The following is a 21,357-nucleotide window of genomic DNA, read 5'->3' as shown; positions in this document are numbered from 1 at the left end:
TACAGGCGTGAACGTCGTTTAGCAACACGTGGCAATGAGCATTACGGCGGATTGGGTCTTTACGATCCCCGACAACTCCACGCCAAGTACTGCAATCGCTACCCGCTGGCCGGTATGGTTCGTGGAACGCTCGTCAGGGGCCGGATCCATCCTCCTCCATCGGGTGGTATCTAGCTTTAGCTGTACTACACATACAATTCAATATCTCATAAGTTTATTTTCGCTTCATGTTTGCTTTACAGTCCTGGAAGTCAGGCAGAGTTTTTAGACACGCTGAGGCCGCTCTCCCCGGAGACGAGTTCACACATCTCATGCCGCTGTGTGAGAACAACGATCGGTGACTTGTGTAATCGTGACTGTTCACACTGCTGGCTCATCACACAGCTAACGCTTATCTCAGGGGAGATCACAGGCAGAAGAACAACCCTTTCATGGCCGGAAAGCCCTGGATTGTACTTGGAAATGTAAGCCCTGCAGTTTTCAGGCTTTGCAGAGGGAAATAGGAATTATAAGTATACAGGTGTAACGCCGGGTATAGGAACCCTGGATATAATAGAACTCCTTTAGTCAGGGCTGTGGAGTCGAGGAGTCAGAGCAATTCTGGGTATCTGGAGCTGGAGGTTTAAAGTGAGGAGTCAGATGATTTTTGAACCAAATCCATAGGCTTTGCAAAAATTACACTAAGGAGTTGGGAGTCAGAGCAATTTTGGGTACCTGGAGTCGATGGTTGCATAAACTGAGGAGTCGGAGTTGGATGATTTTTGTACCCAATCCACAGCCCTGGTTATAGTGAACCTGCTTTCGGCCCCTGCGGTATTCTGTGTCCGGCTATAGTGGACAGTGGGTGGGCACGTGCATCAGTCCCCATTAGCCATAGTCGGCCAGCAGCCACTTGTAGCCTCCACGCCTGTGCTTCCTGTCCAAGCTGCTGCCTGATTACTGAGGACATTCTCTGGTGTGTGTGTGTGTGTGTGTGTGTGTGTGTGTGTGTGTGTGTGTGTGTGTGTGTGTGTGTGTGTGTGTGTGTGTGTGTGTGTGTGTGTGTGTGTGTGTGTGTGTGTGTGTGTGTGTGTGTGTGTGTGTGTGTGTGTGTGTGTGTGTGTGTGTGTGTGTGTGTGTGTGTGTGTGTGTGTGTGTGTGTGTGTCTTGCTTGTGCATGGCTGAAATTATGATTTTTTTAGTATTTATAGAGAGCCAAAATCTTCTGCAGCACATTACAGTACATAGTCATGTCACTGACTGTCCTCAGAGGAGATCACAATCTAATCCTACCATGGTCATAGTCTAATGTCCTACCATATTATTATTATTATGTATTTATATAGCACTGACATCTTCTGCAGCACATTACAGAGTACATAGTCATGTCACTGACTGTCCTCAGAGGAGCTCACAATGTAATCCTGCTATAGCCATAGTCTAATGACCTACCATATTATTATTATGTATTTATATAGCACTGACATCTTCTGCAGCACATTACAGAGTACATAGTCATGTCACTGACTGTCCTCAGAGGAGCTCACAATGTAATCCTGCCATAGTCATAGTCTAATGTCCTACCATATTATTATTATGTATTATTATGTATTTATATAGCACTGACATCTTCTGCAGCACATTACAGAGTACATAGTCATGTCACTGACTGTCCTCAGAGGAGCTCACACACTAATCCTACCATAGTCATAGTCTAATGTCCTACCATATTATTATTATTATTATTATGTATTTATATAGCACTGACATCTTCTGCAGCACATTACAGAGTACAGAGTCATGTCACTGACTGTCCTCAGAGGAGCTCACAATCTAATCCTACCATAGTCATAGTCTAATGTCCTGTCTTATTAATTATAGTCTACCTGCCCTGCATATTGTGCCCTGGCTGGGATTTGAATCGGGGACCCAGCGCTACAAGGCAACATAGCTTACCACTATGCTACCGTGCTGCCCATTAAGCCATGCAGTACTTGCCTATGCATGACTGAAATCATACAGTATCATCTATTTCTGTACACTTGTATCGCAACTGTTTGCAATAAATTCTCCAATGGACAATGCCTGCCTCCCTCTGCTTTAAAGTGGACCTAAACTCTTGCACAGGACAGAAGGAAAAACACAGAGAAGTGCACCCTGTATGTGTTTAGAGAGTTTAGCCTGCCTAATTCCCCCTCATCTGTGACTAATCACCACTATAATTTGATTGCTCAGCTGTGTCAGTTGGCTGCCTCGGCAGAGCAGCTAATTTGTAAACACAGGATGTTAACCCTATGTCTGCTTCAATGAAAGCAGGAAGTAGTCACACTGCAGATTTATTGCAGGATTTGTATCAGCTGTAACAAAAATGTTTTTCTGTAAAGGTTATTATGCTGTTGAGTATCTTTTAGAGCAGAGAGGAAGTTCAGAGTTCAGGTCCGCTTTAGTGACTTAAAAGCAGAGTATCAACACAGAAGCCAGGCAACCGGCATTGTTTATAAGGAATGAAGATGGCAGCCTCCGTATTCCTCTCTGAATGAGAGGAGAGCCTCGATTGCCTGCAGTCAACCCACAATTATCACGCATTTTCTTCTTTAAAGAGAACCAAAGGCGGGGTTCTGACAATGCTATCTGCATACAGAAGCTGGGTCTGCCTATACTTCCCAGCCTCTGTTGCTATCCAGATCCCCCCTAAGCCCCCCCCCCCTCTGCGCTCTGCTATCCGCCATAAATCACAGCCGCGCTGCCGACACCCAGCGGGCCGTGTTTACCTCTGTACTGTCAGTCTCGGCCCTCCCCCGCTTCCTGCATAGCTCCGGTCCCCGCCTGCGTCTCTTCCCTCCCCACTGATTGGAGGGAAGGGACGCGGGCAGGGACCGGAGCGATGCAGGAGGCGGGGGAGCGCCGAGACTGACAGTGCAGAGGTAAACACAGCGCGCACAGTACGGCTGTGATTTATGGGTGATCGCAGAGCGTAGGGGAGGGGGGGGGGGGGGGCTTAAGGGGGATCTGGATAGCAACAGAGGCTGGGCTGTATAGGCAGACCCAGCCTCTGTGTGCAAATAGCATTGTCAGAACCTCACCTCGGGTTCTCTTTAAAGGACCTCTGTCGTGAAAATCACGTATATGCATGTAAACATATACAAATAAAAAGCATGTGTCTTCCAGAGTAAAATGAGCCATAAATTACTTCTCTCCTATGTTGCTGTCACTTACAGTAAGTAGTAGAAATCTGACAGAAGCGACAAGTTTTGGACTAGGCCATCTCTTCGTAGGGGATTCTCAGGGTTTTCTTTATTTTTAAAGAGAACCCGAGGTGTGTTTAAAGAATATTATCTGCATACAGAGGCTGGATCTGCCTATACAGCCCAGCCTCTGTTGCTATCCCAAACCCCCCTAAGGTCCCCCTGCACTTTGCAATCCCCTATAAATCACAGCCGTGCTGTGAGGCTGTGTTTACATCTGTAGTGTCAGTCTCGGCTGCTCCCCCGCCTCCTGCATAGCTCCGGTCCCTGCCCCCATCCCTTCCCTCCAATCAGCAGGGAGGGAAGGGATGGGGGCAGGGACCGGAGCTATGCAGGAGGCGGGGGAGCAGCAGACTGACACTATAGAGATAAACACAGCCAGCTCTGACAAGCTGTTTGTCAGTAGCGTGGCTGTGATTTATGAGGGATTGCAGAGTGCAGGGGGACCTTAGGGGGGTTTGGGATAGCAACAGAGGCTGGGCTGTATAGGCAGATCCAGCATCTGTATGCAGATAACATTCTTTAAACACACCTCGGGTTCTCTTTAAAAGCACTTAGTGAATGGCAGTTGCTCCGTCCAACTGCCAAATAAGTCTACGGTGAGCAGGGAGGCTGGCCAGCATCTTTGTATAAATCTTTTTCAGGAAATGTCTTTATAAAGAATAAAAGCCTTGCTGAGAATACCCCATGAAGAGATGGACTAACCCTAAACCTGTTGGTAAGGTCAGATTTCTACTACCTACTGTAAGTGACAGCAACAGAGGAGAAAAGTAATTTATGGCTCATTTTACTCTGGGAGAAATGTACTTCTTATTTCTATGTGTTTTAAATTTAAAAATGTTCGCGACAGTTCCTCTTTAAAACTTTCCAGAAATGTTTTTGGCCTGATACTTGGACTGTGAAAGTGCTATGGGCACAGTGTCGCCGTATTTCCCCAGACTGAGCGAGACTCGTCCCCTCTCGGCTGGTCCTACGCAGGTTTCTGCTTTCAGTAATAACAGCAGAGGGGGTATTGTTCACAGTGCCGCTCTGTTCCTCGCATCCTCGTGTAAACAGGCCTGAGGCTGCAGCCAGCGAGGACCTGTCTGGGCCGGTGCACAGCGGATGCCGGGAGACACACGGCGCTTTGTGTACAGTGTGACACGTGCAGGAGCACAGTGACGCGGCGCGGATCCACAGAGGTGCACGGCGAGGAGCTGGTGAATCAAACATGGGCTTTAAGTGACACTGAAGGGAAAAAAAAAAAGTATGATATAATGATTTGTATGTGTAGTACAGCTAAGAAATAAAACATTAGGAGCAGAGACACAAGTCTAATATTGTTTCCAGTACAGAAAGAGTTAAGGAGCTCCGGTTATCTATGCAAAAGAGCCATTGAGCTTCACGACTTTCAAAGTGGCAGAGAGCTCTGTCTTCTGAAGCTTGTTATCTCAACTGTCAGTCATTGTATTTTCTTTCTCTCTCTAGAGGACAGGTCAAAAGTTCACTGGCCTGCTCTGTAAAATCATTTAGAATGCTGAGTAGTGTGCAAACTGCAAATATTAGAGAATGATGCAAGGTTATAAAAACACTATATAACTGAAAATAAAAATATGAGAATATTTTCTTTGCTACTAATGTTCTAGTAATTATCCGTACTACACAACCAACTCATATCATAATTTTTTCCCGCTTTAGTGTCTCTTTAAAAAGAGAACCTGAGGTGGGTTTTAAAAATCCTAATTGCACACACATAGCCTCTGTTGCTATATTGTTCTCCCCCAGACCAGACCCCCCCCCCCCCCTCTGCTTGTCCCAATAAATCAAACCGCCATTCTAGTGACACTCAGCGTGTCAATAGCCGGCTGTTTACATGGCCACTGCCACTCTCTGCCGCTGCCCCGCCTCCTCCATATCGCCGTCCAATCAGCGGGGAGGGAAGGGACGCAGGCGGGGAGCGGAGACATAGAAGAGGGCGAGTGAGCGGCAGAGAGTGACAGTGTGGATGTAAACAGCCTACTACCAAGAAGCTGCGAGTCGCTAGCACGGCGGTTTGATTCATGGGGGCAAGCAGAGTGCAGGGGGGGGGGGGGGGGGGGTTGGTCTGGGGAGAACAATATGCCATTATATGCAGATCCAGCCTCTGTGTGCAATTAGAATTTTTAAAACCCGCCTCGGGTTCTCTTTAAAGCAGTAGGATCAGCCATACTATGCCAGGGAAAAAACACATATATAAGTAGACGAATACTTGATCTACTTACATAACACATGTATTGTACTGTCCACGTTTTGATTTCAGTGAATGTTCTATAGTAAATGACGAGAATTCTGTTAGTGGTGGGGGCCATGTCTTTTGCCCACAGTAAAGGCTAACTCGTGGTGTCATTTCTGCCCTTTACTTTTTTTCTTGTCTCCTCCAATCGCTGAGTCGCCTCAGCCTTGCTTGTAAACACAAGTGAGTAGGGGATCAGGTTTCAGATAAGAAGCTGGCAGGGAAATAAAGGGAAGAGGAGGAATAGATTATAGATAAAAAGAACCCCCAGCATGCAATTCTTTGGCACAACTACTAAAGGGTCAGTGTTTCCTTAAGTATGCGATAACTCCAAATTATAACAGCAGAAAAAGTTTTAAAAGTTTTGAATGCAGGATTAGCATCTTTATCACTTTAATACACTCAGACCAGTTGCTGTTGAAATTTGATTTTTATGGTGACGCTTTAAAGAGGAACTGTAACCAATAATTGAACTTCATCCCAATCAGTAGCTGATACCCCCTTTCCCATGAGAAATATTTACCTTTTCTCTAATAGATCATCAGGGGGGTCTATATGGCTGATATTGGAGTTAAAGGACACCCGAGGTGAAAAAAAACAATTAAATAAATGATTGTACCTACCTTCCTTCTCCTAAAAATGACTTTTTAAGATATTCCAGTTTTAATTTATGTTTAAATCTACTTTTTAAGTTTGAACTGTTTTATTGTTTTTGCTCAATGACACATTCATTAAAGTATGCTAGAGCTACAATGTATACATCATTGACCCTTTTTATCTCTTTCCTGCTCTCAGAAGTCCATTTTCTGCTAGGAAAGTGTTTTATAGTGGGAATTTCTTATCAGCAATGGTCACACTGTAGTCACGTCCTGTCTGAGTCAGGACTGAGTCAGCCACTTACATACCTGATATTTAACTCTTTCAGGCAGAGAACGAAATAAAGGAACACAGCATAGTTATTTGTGTGCTAGGCACAGGGCTGTGGAGCCGGTACAAAATTTCTCTGACTCCTCAGTTTAGGATTCCACCGACTCCCACTCTCCTAATTTGCAAATTGCAATCTTGTTGATTGAAAGTATGTAACATGAAATTCATCTCTTAACTGCCAACGCTTAGGAATTTTAAAAGACAACTGAAGTGAGAGGGATATGGAGACTGCTATATTTATTCCCTTTTAGACACTACTAGTTACCTGGCTATCCAGCTGATCTTCCGTGCACATTTGGATGCGAGTATGACGTGGTAACATGCAAGAACAGCAGAATGGTATAGACAGCCCTTCTGCCGTTCACACCAAATGCGCTGCGCAGCAGTATGATGTGCTATTATGCGCTTGCGTACTGCTGAATGCATTCTGCCTGCAAGCGCAAAGCTGACCCATTCACTGTCAATGGATGAAATCAGCAGTGCAGCGGGTAGCAGCGCAGATGGCGGGCGATCGTACGCGTTGTAGTGAACGAGGCCTAAGGCTGCATTTCCACTTGTGCGGTGAGAATCGTTGCAGGAAAAATTTGCATGCAGATGCGAATTTCGCATGCGGGTCTATGCGAATTTTCATGCGAATTCGCATGAATGACGATGTATGTGAATTTAACTATGGCAGTGCTGGTGTGATTTTCCATTGTTTCTATGCGAACTCGCATGAAAATTCGCATACCCAAACCGCATGTGAATTTCCTATTAAATACATTGTATGCGATTCGCATAGCGGTATGCGAATTCTGATGGCTCTGCCATGCGAATTTTTTCTGCACAGAAAAACGCAAAGGAATCCTGACAAGTGGAAACAGTCCCATTCGCTTGTATTGCTATGCGAATTTGCATGTGGAAAAACGCATGCGAATTCGCGATAGTGGAAATGGGCCCTCAAACTAGTCCTTGGTAAGAGTACTTGTAAAAGGTACAGACAGGAACAAAGAACATCTATCAGGCCCTAGGCAATGTAACTGTGGGTACATGTAAGAATGATGTGCAGGTACTTTGCAGGGGAATGAGGGAATTCCTCCTCTATTACACATTCTTCATGCATGATCTGAACATGGATCAGGCACTAGGCAATGTAACTGTGGGTACATGTAAGAGTTATGTGCAGGTACTCTGCAGGGGAATGAGGTGATTCTTCCTCTATTACACATTCTTCATGCACAATCTGAACATCTATCAGGCCCTAGGCAATGTAAGTGTGGGTGCATGTAAAGATTGCCACACACCATACAATTTTTTAAATATCTGTTCAATTTAAGAATTGCAATACATGTTTCTGACTGATTGTAACATTTCAAAAATATGACCAATGTACCACACACCTATGTTAAATTTTTTCCTCAATTATGATAAAAATGATTGGAAACTCAGAGAAAATTGCCTGGGTGTGTATATTAATAAATTAAAGAGACTCTGTAACATGAAAAACATCCCCTGGGGGGTACTCACCTCGGGTGGGGGAAGCCTCGGGATCCTAATGAGGCTTCCCACGCCGTCCTCTGTCCCACGGGGGTTTCGCCACAGCCCTCCGAACAGCCGGCGACTGTGCCGACTGTCAGTTCAATATTTACCTTTGCTGGCTCCAGCGGGGGCGCTGTGGCGACTTTCTGCACGGAAATAGACGGAAATACCCGATCTCCGTCGGGTCCGCTCTACTGCGCAGGCGCCGGAAACTTGCGCCTGCGCAGTAGAGCAGACCCGACGGCGATCGGGTATTTCCGCCTACTTCGGCGCCGAGAGGCATCAGAGCGCCTGCGCAGGAGCCAGGAAGGTAAATATTGCGTCACAGCTGTACGGAGGGCTACAGCGAGACCCCCGAGGGACGGAGGACGGCGTGGGAAGCCTCATTAGGATCCTAAGGCTTCCCCCACCCGAGGTGAGTACCCCCCAGGGGCCGTTTTGTCGTTACAGTTCCTCTTTAACAATCCAACACACACCAGACAATCTTTAGTAGAAATTGAAGAGAAATATCTGGCATTCCGGATCAATTTAAATCGAAAAAAACGGGAAATCCGATCGGATTTTTCAGTTGAATGAAAAAAAAGCTTTTGATTTTTTCGAGAGATACGATCGTTTTTATCGAATTACTGTAAAATCAGATCATTTTATTGTATCGTGTGTGGCCACCTTAAGAGTGATGTGCAGGTGCTCTGCAGGGGAATGAGGAGATTCCTCCTCTATTACACATTCTTCATGCACAATCTGAACATCTATCAGGCCCTAGGAAATGTGACTGTGGGTACATGTAAGAGTGATGTGCAGGTACTCTGCAGGGGAATGAGGGGATTCTTCCTCTATTACACATTCATCATGCACAATCTGAACATCTATCAGGCCCTAGGCAATGTGACTGTGGGTACATGTAAAGGTGGCCACACACACGATACAATAAAATGATTCAATTTTACAATTATTCAATAAAAACGATCGAATCTCTCTCAAAAAAAAAAAAAAATCAAAAGCTTTTTTTTCATCCGATCGGATTTCCCGTTTTTTTCCCAATTTAAATCGATCCGGAATGCCAGATATTTCTCTTCAATTTCTACTAAAGATTGTATGGTGTGTGTTGGATTGTTAATTTATTAATATACACACCCTAGCAATTTTCTCTGAGTTTCCAATAATTTTTATCATAATTGACGAAACAATTGCACATAGGTGTGTGGTACATTGGTCATATTTTGAAATGTTACAATCAGTCAGAAATATTGATTGCAATTCTTAAATTGAACAGATATTTAAAAAAAAAATGTATGGTGTGTGGCCACCTTAAGAGTGATGTGCAGGTACTCTGCAGGAGAATGAGGGGATTCCTCCTCTATTACACATTCTTCATGCATGATCTGAGCATGGATCAGGCCCTAGGCAATGTAACTGTGAGTACATGTAAGAATGATGTGCAGGTACTCTGCAGGGGAATGAGGGGATTCTTCCTCTATTACACATTCTTCATGCATGATCTGAGCATGGATCAGGCCCTAGGCAATGTAACTGTGGGTACATGTAAGAGTGATGTGCAGGTACTCTGCAGGAGAATGAGGGGATTCCTCCTCTATTACACATTCTTCATGCATGATCTGAGCATAGATCAGGCCCTAGGCAATGTAACTGTGGGTATATGTAAGAGTGATGTGCAGGTACTCTACAGGAGAATGAGGGGATTCCTCCTCTATTACACATTCTTCATGCATGATCTGAACATGGATCAGGCCCTAGGCAATGTAACTGTGTGTATATGTAAGAGTTATGTGCAGGTACTCTGCAGGAGAATGAGGGGATTCCTCCTCTATTACACATTCTTCATGCATGATCTGAGCATGGATCAGGCCCTAGGCAATGTAACTGTGAGTACATGTAAGAATGATGTGCAGGTACTCTGCAGGAGAATGAGGGGATTCCTCCTCTATTACACATTCTTCATGCATGATCTGAGCATAGATCAGGCCCTAGGCAATGTAACTGTGGGTATATGTAAGAGTGATGTGCAGGTACTCTGCAGGAGAATGAGGGGATTCCTCCTCTATTACACATTCTTCATGCATGATCTGAGCATGGATCAGGCCCTAGGCAATGTAACTGTGGGTACATGTAAGAGTGATGTGCAGGTACTCTGCAGGAGAATGAGGGGATTCCTCCTCTATTACACATTCTTCATGCATGATCTGAGCATAGATCAGGCCCTAGGCAATGTAACTGTGGGTATATGTAAGAGTGATGTGCAGGTACTCTGCAGGAGAATGAGGGGATTCCTCCTCTATTACACATTCTTCATGCATGATCTGAACATGGATCAGGCCCTAGGCAATGTAACTGTGTGTATATGTAAGAGTGATGTGCAGGTACTCTGCAGGGGAATGAGGCGATTCTTCCTCTATTACACATGTAATAGGCAATGTAACTGTGGGTACATGATTGTGGGTACATGTAAGAGTGGTGTGCAGGTTCCAACTGGTCCACCATCCCTCTATTCACCTGACCTGTGCACATATAATTAAGACGCCGGGAGATTTGGGCTCTGGGTACAGCTGAAAAAAGCTCAGCCCGCTCTTGCAAAAGTCACAGTGGCGTTAATTACTATAATTACTGTGGAAGAAACACTGCTGTATTGTGTGTATTTTGTGCGAAACGCTGCCGTGTTTTGTGGGGAAACGCTGCTGCCTTATGTGACTTTTATGGGAACGCTGCCGCATTAGGTGTCTTTTGTGGGAAACCCTGCCATTGTGTCATTACATTACTCTGGTTCTCTTCTTTCTTATCAGAACTCACTCATATACCTCCCCAGAGATACAGAATAGCATACCTGCAGATGATGGAAGATATGACTCTTTAACACATTGTATACTAAATATTAAAATATTAATACGCTATCTATATATGATATGAGGTGTGTGATAGTGATACAATACCCCCCCCCCCCCCTCCAAATAAAGTGAAATTGATACATGATAGTATGTGTTAATGATCCTACACCCTCTCCCCATATCAATGGTGCCCCCCCCCATAAAGTATTCCTTGGTGGACTAGTCATTCTCCCTCCATCATATACAATGCCCTGGTGGTCTAGTGGTCACTTCATCCCATGTAGCTTTCCCTGGTGGTCTACTGGCCTCAGACCCCCAGATAGCAGCCCTGCTACAATGTATAGACACACAGTAGAATATAGATACACGGGGGTACTGTGGTGTAGTGGAGAGCACTCCCACCCTGCACAGCTGGCTCACCAGTTTGAATCCCAGCCTAGCCACTATCTGCATGGAGTAGGTATGTTCTCCCCACGTCTGCATGAATTTCCTACGGGCACTCCGGTTTCCTCCCACATCCCAAAAACAGATACTGGTCAGTTAATTGGCTTCCCTCTTAATTGCCCCTAGAATACAAGGGACATATGACTATGGTAGGACTAGATTGTGAGCGCCTCTGCGGGACAGTCAGTGACATGACTATGTACTCTGTAATGTGCTGCAGAAGATGTCAGTGCTATATAAATACATAATAATATGGTAGGACATTAGACTATGACTATGGTAGGGTTAGAGTGTGAGCTCCTCTGAGGACAGTCAGTGACATGACTATGTACTCTGTAATGTGCTGCAGGAGATGTCAGTGCTATATAAATACATAATAATAATATGGTAGGACATTAGACTATGACTATGGTAGGATTAAAGTGTGAGCTCCTCTGAGGACAGTCAGTTACATGGCTATGTACTCTGTAAAGTGCTGCAGAAGATGTCAGTGCTATGTAAATATAAAATAATAATAATAATACGGTAGGACATTAGACTAGGACTATGGCAGGATTAGATTGTGAGCTCCTCTGAGGACAGTCAGTGACATGACTATGTACTCTGTAATGTGCTGCAGAAGATGTCAGTGCTATATAAATACATAATAATATGGTAGGACATTAGACTATGACTATGGTAGGGTTAGAGTGTGAGCTCCTCTGAGGACAGTCAGTGACATGACTATGTACTCTGTAATGTGCTGCAGGAGATGTCAGTGCTATATAAATACATAATAATAATATGGTAGGACATTAGACTATGACTAGGGTAGGATTAGAGTGTGAGCTCCTCTGAGGACAGTCAGTGACATGACTATGTTCTCTGTAAAGTGCTGCAGAAGATGTCAGTGCTATATAAATACATAATAATAATATGGTAGGACATTAGACTATGACTATGGTAGGATTAGAGTGTGAGCTCCTCTGAGGACAGTCAGTGACATGACTATGTTCTCTGTAAAGTGCTGCAGAAGATGTCAGTGCTATATAAATACATAATAATAATATGGTAGGACATTAGACTATGACTATGGTGGGATTAGAGTGTGAGCTCCTCTGAGGACAGTCAGTGACATGACTATGTACTCTGTAATGTGCTGCAGAAGATGCCAGGGCTATATAAATACATAATAATAATATGGTAGGACATTAGACTATGACTATGGTAGGATTAGATTGTGAGCTCCTCTGAGGACAGTCAGTGACAGGGCTTTGTACTCTGTAAAGTGCTGCAGAAGATGTCAGTGCTATATAAATACATAATAATAATATGGTAGGACATTAGACTATGACTATGGTGGGATTAGAGTGTGAGCTCCTCTGAGGACAGTCAGTGACATGACTATGTACTCTGTAATGTGCTGCAGAAGATATCAGTGCTATATAAATACATAATAATAATATGGTAGGACATTAGACTATGACTATGGTAGGATTAGAGTGTGAGCTCCTCTGAGGACAGTCAGTGACATGACTATGTTCTCTGTAAAGTGCTGCAGAAGATGTCAGTGCTATATAAATACATAATAATAATATGGTAGGACATTAGACTATGACTATGGTAGGATTAGAGTGTGAGCTCCTCTGAGGACAGTCAGTGACATGACTATGTTCTCTGTAAAGTGCTGCAGAAGATGTCAGTGCTATATAAATACATAATAATAATATGGTAGGACATTAGACTATGACTATGGTGGGATTAGAGTGTGAGCTCCTCTGAGGACAGTCAGTGACATGACTATGTACTCTGTAATGTGCTGCAGAAGATGCCAGGGCTATATAAATACATAATAATAATATGGTAGGACATTAGACTATGACTATGGTAGGATTAGATTGTGAGCTCCTCTGAGGACAGTCAGTGACATGACTATGTTCTCTGTAAAGTGCTGCAGAAGATGTCAGTGCTATATAAATACATAATAATAATATGGTAGGACATTAGACTATGACTATGGTGGGATTAGAGTGTGAGCTTCTCTGAGGACAGTCAGTGACATGACCATGTTCTCTGTAAAGTGCTGCAGAAGATGGCAGTGCTATATAAATACATAATAAGGCATATAGGTGTATATAAAAAATAGGTAGGTAGCACACAGTATACAGCAGCACAGCCAGCTATTTTCCCTCCTCTCCCTCCATCCCCAGCACTCACATCTCTCTCCCTGTACCCTCTCCTCTCCTAGCACCTCCAGCACTCACCTCCTCTCCCAGCAGCCCCAGAACTCACCTCTTTTCCCTCCTGCACCCCCTCCTTTCCCAGCACTCACCTTCTCCCTGTACCTCCTCCTCTCTCAGCACCCCCAGGCCCCAGCACTCACCTCCTCTCCCTCCTGCATCCCCCTCCTACCCCAGCACTCCCAATAATGACCTCCTCTTACAGCACCTCCAGCGCACACCTCTTCCCCCTCCTGCACCCTCTTGTCTCCCTGCAGCCCCAGCACTCACCTCTTCTACCTCCTGCACTCCCCTCCTCACTCAGCACCCCCAATACTCACCTCCCCTCCCAGCAGCCCCTCCCCTCTTCACCATCCTGTACCCCCTCCTCTCCCTGCACCCCCAGCACTCCCCTCTTCTCCCTCCTGCACCCCCAGCACTCCCCTCTTCTCCCTCCTGCACCCCCAGCACTCCCCTCTTCTCCCTCCTGCACCCCCAGCACTCCCCTCTTCTCCCTCCTGCACCCCCAGCACTCCCCTCTTCTCCCTCCTGCACCCCCAGCACTCACCTCTCTCGCCTCTTCTCCCTCCTGCACCCCCAGCACTCACCTCTTCCCCCTCCTGCACCCTCTCCTCTCTCTGCATCCCCAACTCACCTCTTCCCCCTCCTGCACCCCCAGCACTCACCTCTTCTCCCTCCTACCCCCCCCCCCCCCCCCTCCTACCCTAGCACTCCCAATAATGACCTTCTCTCCCAGCAGCCCCAGCACTCACCCCTTTTCCCTCCTGCACTCTCCTCCTCACCCAGCACCCCCAATACTCACCTCCTCTCCCAACAGCCCCTCCCCTCTTCTCCCTCCTGTACCCCCTCATCCCCCCTCCTCTCCCTGCACTCCCCTCTTCTCCCTCCTGCACTCACTCCTCTCCCTGTACTCACTCCTCTCCCTGTACCTCCTCCTCACCCAGCACCCCCAGAACTCACCTCTTCTCCCTCCTGTACCCCCCTCCTACCCAAGCCCCCTCAATAATGACCTCCCTTCTCAGCACCCCCAGGCCCCTGCACTCACCTGTTCTCCCTCTCAGCACCTCCTCCTCTCCCTGCTCCCCCAGCACTCACCTCCTCTCCTTAGCTCTCCTGCTGTTCCTGTTTACTCCCCGCACTGCACTCTGGGAAGGTCTCCGCGCGCAGCTCCCGGTGCTCCCTCCGATAGGGCAGCATAGGAGAGGCTGAGCCGCCCGACGTCACGGGCACGCGCGCTGGCTGGTTTGGGTGCTCCGGGTGTGCGCGCATGCGCAGGGCGCAGTGAGGGAGAAATCAGACCCGTTGCGCAGCCAGCACTGAAGAGGTGATGATGTATAAACAACCCCAGGAATGAAGCTCAGTGTCAGATCCCTGAGCCCTGCGGGAGCCCGGGACCCTGCATATGACAATATCTGGGGGAGGGGGGGGGGGGGGGGGGGGTAGAATGACTTAACTTTTCCTAGAAATTTACCACCCACTGTTTCTGAAGTTTCAGGCTTAAAGGGCACCTGAAGTGTCACTGCTGACCACTCTCCTGAAGTATTGTGAAATTGAAAGTGGTGGTTGGTACCAGGGTGGGCACCTTAATTGGGGCACACCGGGCAATTGCCCAGGGCCCGGGACAAGTGGGGGCCTAAAGGTTTCATCAGTCATTGATGCTACCTTTAGATATACTTACCTGGGGCTTCCTCCAGCCCGTTGCAGCTGACATGTCCCTCGCAGCATCTCCGCTCTCAGCCGCCCGCCTGGGGTCTGACCTCCTCTACTGCGCTTGCGCGAGTGCCGCTGTCAATTACTCCTATGTGGGCTCAATTCTTCTGCTCTGAACACTCGAGCCCACATGCGAGTGATTGACAGCGGCGCTGCGGGGGACATGTCGGCTGCAAGGGGCTGGAGGAAGCCCCGGGTAAGTATACCTAAAGGTAGCATGAAATGATTGATGATTTCTTTAAGGTGTACCAGAGATGGGAGCGCAATGAGAGGTGCGCGCCGGGCCACGCATTTGCAGTAGGACATGACTGGCCAGATTACCGGGAGTCATAGCGGCTTAACGGAGGGTTTGAGGAGGGTGGTGAGGTGCTCAGCGCTGCTCATGGGGCTGGAGGAAGCTCCAGGTAAGTATAAATTAAAGGGAACCAGAGACGAAGGCACTTGAAAAATGAAAAAAGATGCTATACACACCTGGGGCTTCCTCCAGCCCCATCAGCATGGATCGCTCCCACGCCGCTGTCCGCTGCCTCTATCGCCGGTAGCGGGTCCCGTCACTTCCGCCAGACGCGACTAGTTGGACGCATCCACAGGAGCTCCCTCCATCTCGCCGGCGCCTGCTTTACGCATGCACCCATGCAGGTTGTGGTGAAACCCCTCCCATAAGAAACTGAGGACCGTGGTACTCCTGGCAGTTTCCTGTCTGTGAACCTTGTTGCATTGTGGGAAATAGCTGTTTACAGCTGTTTCCAACTGCCAAAAAAGCATGCAGCAGCTACATCACCTGCCAACAGTAAAAATGTCACCATGTAATAAATGTCAGAATGTAAATCAGGGATTTAAAAGTTTTTACAATGGGCAAACACTGACTAAATCATTTATACATAATTATTGTAAAAATGAAGCACTTTTTTTTATTACATTATTTTCACTGGAGTTCCTGTTTAATCAGTTGCTCTCAGTTATAACTGAAAGAAAACTGATTTTCAAAGTAATGCCCATGTTTTGCTATGAAAATTTTTCACACTTAACGCGTTTTAACTGAAATCTTTTTCACAATGCACTGCTATGGAAAAAAACGCGTACTAACGCACACTAACGCATACCAACTGATTAAGTGTTAATGGGCCCCTTATTGTCAATTTTGAATTGAAAAGAAAAGTAAAAAATTCTATGATGTGTGTTCACCATTAGCTGCGATCATTCGATCAGATTTTTAGGATTGTAAGTTATCAGAAGGTAATTATTTATTGTTTTCATAAGCTGGACTATTAGGTCAAATCCAGCATTCTGATTGGCAAAATAATCTATTCAAATCAATCACAGAACCGTTTCACGTTGATTTTCTCATCATCGCAGTACAGGGTTTTCTTGACAATTCAATCTTAAACATTGGATCGAATGATCGCATCTGATGAAAATATTGTACTGTCAATGGGCACCTTTACACAAGTACTGAAGGAATCGCTGCCATCACCAATTAAGATGGGAACACACGACTTCCGGTCTGATCGACGGGAATCAGGCAATTATTTCCGACCTGTCCGATCTGTTTGTGATCCATAAAGGGATCAATTTCGATAAAATTATAATCGGAAAATAGATCCCTTTATCGATCGGAAGCAATTTGGATATGTACACACGATACAACTTCCCCTCAGATTACCCATCGGACGGAAAATTGCATCGTGTGTTCCCAGTGTTAAGGTGGCCATACATCAGGCGACCTGGTGGCCGATCGACCATACGATTTGATTATTACAATCGTATGAAAATCGGTGGCGCCAAGTGCATGCCAGACCGACAATGCAACCAATTTTGGCCCAAAATTGGATGCATGAACCGGTTGGACATGCTGCAAGATGTCAGGCCATCGTGGTCGATCGGATGTGCAGCGGTAACCGCGAGCGATATCGGGACAAGCGATGAAACCAGCAATAATCCCCGACGCTGTTCCCGCAGTGTATAAATGTGCATGTAATGTGTGCATTTGTACATTACCTGTCCTGTGTCGCGGTGCCCATCCAGCGTCCCAATCCGCCGCTCTTTTGTTAGCCCCATACACGCTGCAAGCGCGTGTGTGATGTCACACTCCACGTCGGTAGCGTGTATGGGGCTAATGGAAGAGTGGCGGATTCAGAAGATAGACGGGCACCGCGATACAGGACAGGTAATGTATAAATGCACACATACATGCACATTTATACACTGCGGGAACAGCGGCAGACGTGGCTGATTCCAGAGAGATTTCAGCATGAAATTGATGGGGGATCGGCCTGCGGTTTATGGGCAGCTAACAGATCTCTCTCTCCGATCAGATTTGATCAGAGAGAGATCTGTCTCTTGGTCAATCTGTCTGATGTATAGGCACCTTTAGGTTTCTTTCCCACCAGGATGTTGCGTTTTAGGGGACGTTATAGGTCGCATAATGTGCCCCTAACGCAACGCCTGGTGGTGTTGGAGGAGGACGCTACCAAGAGCTGCGTTATGCAGCTCTTGGTGCGCCTTTTTTGTGCTGTGCAATGCGGAGACCACGTGATCCGCATCACGTGGTCCCGCCAGCCAATCGCCGCACAGAGCGGCCGCTCCAGGAAGTAAACACTGCACGTCACAGTGTAGTGAATATTAATTAGCCATGTGGCTGGCCGCGGAGGAGGAGGGGAGACCTCCTCTTCCAACATCACTGAGCATGTGCAAACAGTCTAACGCGGCTTAGCCGCGTATAACATACTGCATGCAGCACTTTGTTTTAACTTGCTGTGTTACAATGTAACGCAACGTGGGCACTGTGAACAGCCCATTGATTTTTCATTACTGTGCGGTGGGCTGCGTTACAGGCTGCTCTAACGTGCGCCTGTAACGTCTTGCTGTGACAGCAGCCTTAAGGTGCCCATTAACAGTACAATTTTTTTTAATTAGATACGATCTTTCTACGCGATGGGAAAGATCGTAACTAATCGGAAGGCACTAATTGATTGTTCACATTTACTGAACGATTCTTTCTTCAAATGCGATCATAAAATTTAACTTTCTGATCGATTTTATCCTATTTAGCAATCAACCAAAGAATCGTTCCTTATTGATTGCCTTCATAAACGACAAATTTTCTATAGGATTTGATCATTAAAATCGCATTGAAAGATCACATTTGGTGAAAAAATTGTACTGTTAATGGACACCTTAAACCTTAAAGGTGGCCACACACCATACAATTTTTACAATATCTTTTCAATTCAAGAATTTCAATCAATTTTTCTGACTGATTGTAACATTTCAAATATCTGACCAATATACCCCACACCTGTGTTCAATTTGCACCTAATTATGAAAGAAATGATTGAAAATTCTGAGAAAATTGCATGAAAGTATGTAAGGAAACTGACAATCTACCCTAAACCATTCAATTTTCATAAAAATTGATCTAAAAAATCCAGCACTCCCGATAGACTGTTATCGAATAAAAACGGGAAATCCGATTAGATTTCTTTTTCGAATTAAAAAAAAAAAGCTTTAGATTTTTGGGAAAATCCGATCATTTTTATCGAATTGCTGTAAAAGCGGATCATTTGATTGCATCGTGTGTGGCCACCTTGAGGCCTGGAACCCACTACAAAACGCTATTGCTAATTGCAATCGCTATTTTAAGCGATTTCATGAGCGTTTTCTGGCGCTTTTGGGAGCGATTTTAAAAAGTGTAAGCTTATTGCCAGCGATTGTGATAGCGATTTGCGATTTTAATTCTGATTGGTCTTTTCAATGTATCATAATTTTATTTACAGTTTGCAATCGCACTCCAATCGCTATGTGTAGCAATTCATGAGTGATTTGCCACCGCTTCAATACATTATATTGAAGCTCAAACGCTTCCAAAATGCTGCATGTCCTGCCATTTTGCTAATCGCAATCGCTACTGTGGAAAATGTTACATTTATTTACACTGGCAGAGCGTTTAGGGAAAGCGATAGCGTTTTAAAGCGCTCCCTAAACGCTCAAAAAAGCAATCTAGTGGGCTCTAGGCTTGAGACTGCAGCTGTCCCTGAGAGTGATTTGTCTGTACTTTTTGCGTGGTGTATAGTCCCCGGTGGGAGGGTGACGTAACGAGCGCAGAGGATGGTGACGCTGGTGTGTGGCACTCGGGGAGTTAAGTCACAGGCAGGAGAGGTAGCAACCGGGACACAAACACTAGACAGGCAGTGTCCTCTGCAGATTACCAGGCGTTCCTCCGTCGCCTAGCAACCAGGGCCAAACTTCCTAGACTAGGCCGGAGACAGGAGGCATGGCTGCAGGGGTTGCTAGGAGTGCAGAGAGCAGACAGGGAGCCAGGCAGCATGCAGCAGCTGCTCTGAAGAGCTGACACTCTACATCCCCAGCAGCACCGCAGCCTGGCCTCCGGTAAGTCAGGGGTCTCTGAGTCTAGGGGGAGTCACTGGAGCTCAGCAGCTTGTAAGCATTGGACAAAAGCTGTTACATGAGAAAATCCAATGTATTCCTCAACATGGACAATACTGAATTATCTCTGTCTACCTACCTATGCATATTTCTGTGTGTCTCTCTATCTGTCTGTCTGTCTGTCTATCTATCTATCTATCTATCTATCTATCTATCTATCTAATCGACAGTATATCTCTACCAATCTATCCATTATTTTATTTATTTTTCTTACTATTTATAGGTGGCTATAGACTTTTAGATTTGCAGCAGATTCGACCATCACATAGATTTCGGTCAGACGCCTGTCAAGTCAAATCTGACAGGAATCTATCTGATGTGCGCCACACACTAGGAACATATTTCCAATAGATTTTAGAATGAAATCTATTGGAAATCTATCTAAATGCATTATTGGACCATTAGATCCAATGCAATTCTATGGGCCATCGATCTGCTGCCAGCAGCAGATCGACCTATATTTTCCGTCCTGTCAGATAGATCAAATTGATCAAAATCGGCCGCAAATCGATCAATCGATGGCTTAAATCGACCAGTGTATGTGCTCCTTATGACCGATCCGTGAAAAGTTAAATTGGCCCCTCTGGTACAAATCAATAAATTCCACGACCATTACTTCTGATTTCCTGTCTTGATTTACCAGCAGAGAAAAAAACAACCACTCACAGTCTTCTTGACAGCATCATACCTGGTGGGTGTGTCAGTATGCTGATTACTGCAGGTGGTGACGCCAGAGATGCAATGCTTTCTGCTCGGTGCAGCTGTATACTCCTGTGGGAATGCTAGAGCTTCTGGGAAGTGAGGGCTGCACTGCGCCAATTTATCTGTAGCCGCCATACCATATTATTATTATGTATTTATATAGCACTGACATCTTCTGCAGCACTTTACAGAATACATAGTCATGTCACTGACTGTCCTCAGAGAAGCTCACAATCTAATCCTACCATAGTCATAGTCTAATGTCCTACTATATTATTATTATGTATTTATATAGCACTGACATGTTCTGCAGCACTTTACAGAGTACATAGTCATGTCACTGACTGTCCTCAGAGGAGCTCACAATCTAATCCTTCCATAGTCATAGTCTAATGTCCTACTATATTATTATTATGTATTTATATAGCACTGACATCTTCTGCAGCACTTTACAGAGTACATAGTCATGTCACTGACTGTCCTCAGAGGAGCTCACACTCTAATCCTACCATAGTCATAGTGTAATGTCCTGCCATATTATTATTATGTATTTATATAGCACTGACATCTTCTGCAGCACATTACAGAGTACATAGTCATGTCACTGACTGTCCTCAGAGGAGCTCACAATCTAATCCTTCCATAGTCATAGTCTACTGTCCTACTATATTTTTATTATGTATTTATATAGCACTGACATCTTCTGCAGCACTTTACAGAGTACATAGTCATGTCACTGACTGTCCTCAGAGGAGCTCACAATCTAATCCTACCATAGTCATAGTCTACTGTCCTACCATATTATTATTATGTATTTATATAGCTCTGACATCTTCTGCAGCACATTACAGAGTACATAGTCATGTCACTGACTGTCCTCAGAGGAGCTCACACTCTAATCCCACCATTATTATGTATTTATATAGCACTGGCATCTTCTGCAGCACTTTACAGAGTGCAGGACATGGGGGCTGTATATGAACAGGGGTGTTTGGCATACTGTCCCGCTCCAAATCTTGTATAGAAACACTTTTTCAGTCTGTGCCTTAAAGTCATTGGAAATCGATAAAAATTTT

The 21,357-nt window shown here is 45.4% G+C and overlaps 2 protein-coding genes across 7 annotated transcripts in view; one reads left to right on the top strand and one right to left on the bottom strand.

Moving 5' to 3' along the window:
* The window catches only part of CDIP1 (cell death inducing p53 target 1), a 99,876-nt gene extending 84,180 nt beyond the window's left edge, over positions 1 to 15,696 (bottom strand). The window contains exon 1 of one of the 3 annotated variants that reach the window (XM_068243592.1): positions 15,605 to 15,696. The gene's annotated coding sequence lies outside the window, so the exon portion shown is untranslated. The other 2 variants (XM_068243590.1, XM_068243591.1) reach the window with 2 other exon arrangements.
* The window catches only part of C7H16orf96 (chromosome 7 C16orf96 homolog), a 103,693-nt gene continuing 86,232 nt past the window's right edge, over positions 3,897 to 21,357 (top strand). The window contains exon 1 of one of the 4 annotated variants that reach the window (XM_068243586.1): positions 3,897 to 3,942. In XM_068243586.1, coding sequence (XP_068099687.1) covers positions 3,912 to 3,942 — 31 coding nt within the window. In that variant the 5' untranslated portion in view covers positions 3,897 to 3,911. Of the gene's footprint in view, positions 3,943 to 14,642; positions 14,748 to 19,368; positions 19,574 to 21,357 lie in introns of those variants that run through there. The other 3 variants (XM_068243587.1, XM_068243588.1, XM_068243589.1) reach the window with 3 other exon arrangements.

Source organism: Hyperolius riggenbachi, chromosome 7 (assembly GCF_040937935.1).
Source record: "Hyperolius riggenbachi isolate aHypRig1 chromosome 7, aHypRig1.pri, whole genome shotgun sequence".
In the NCBI taxonomy this organism is placed as follows: Eukaryota; Metazoa; Chordata; class Amphibia; order Anura; family Hyperoliidae; genus Hyperolius; species Hyperolius riggenbachi.
Note: the sequence above shows the minus strand (reverse complement) of the source record. Positions and strands in the feature narration are given on the sequence as shown.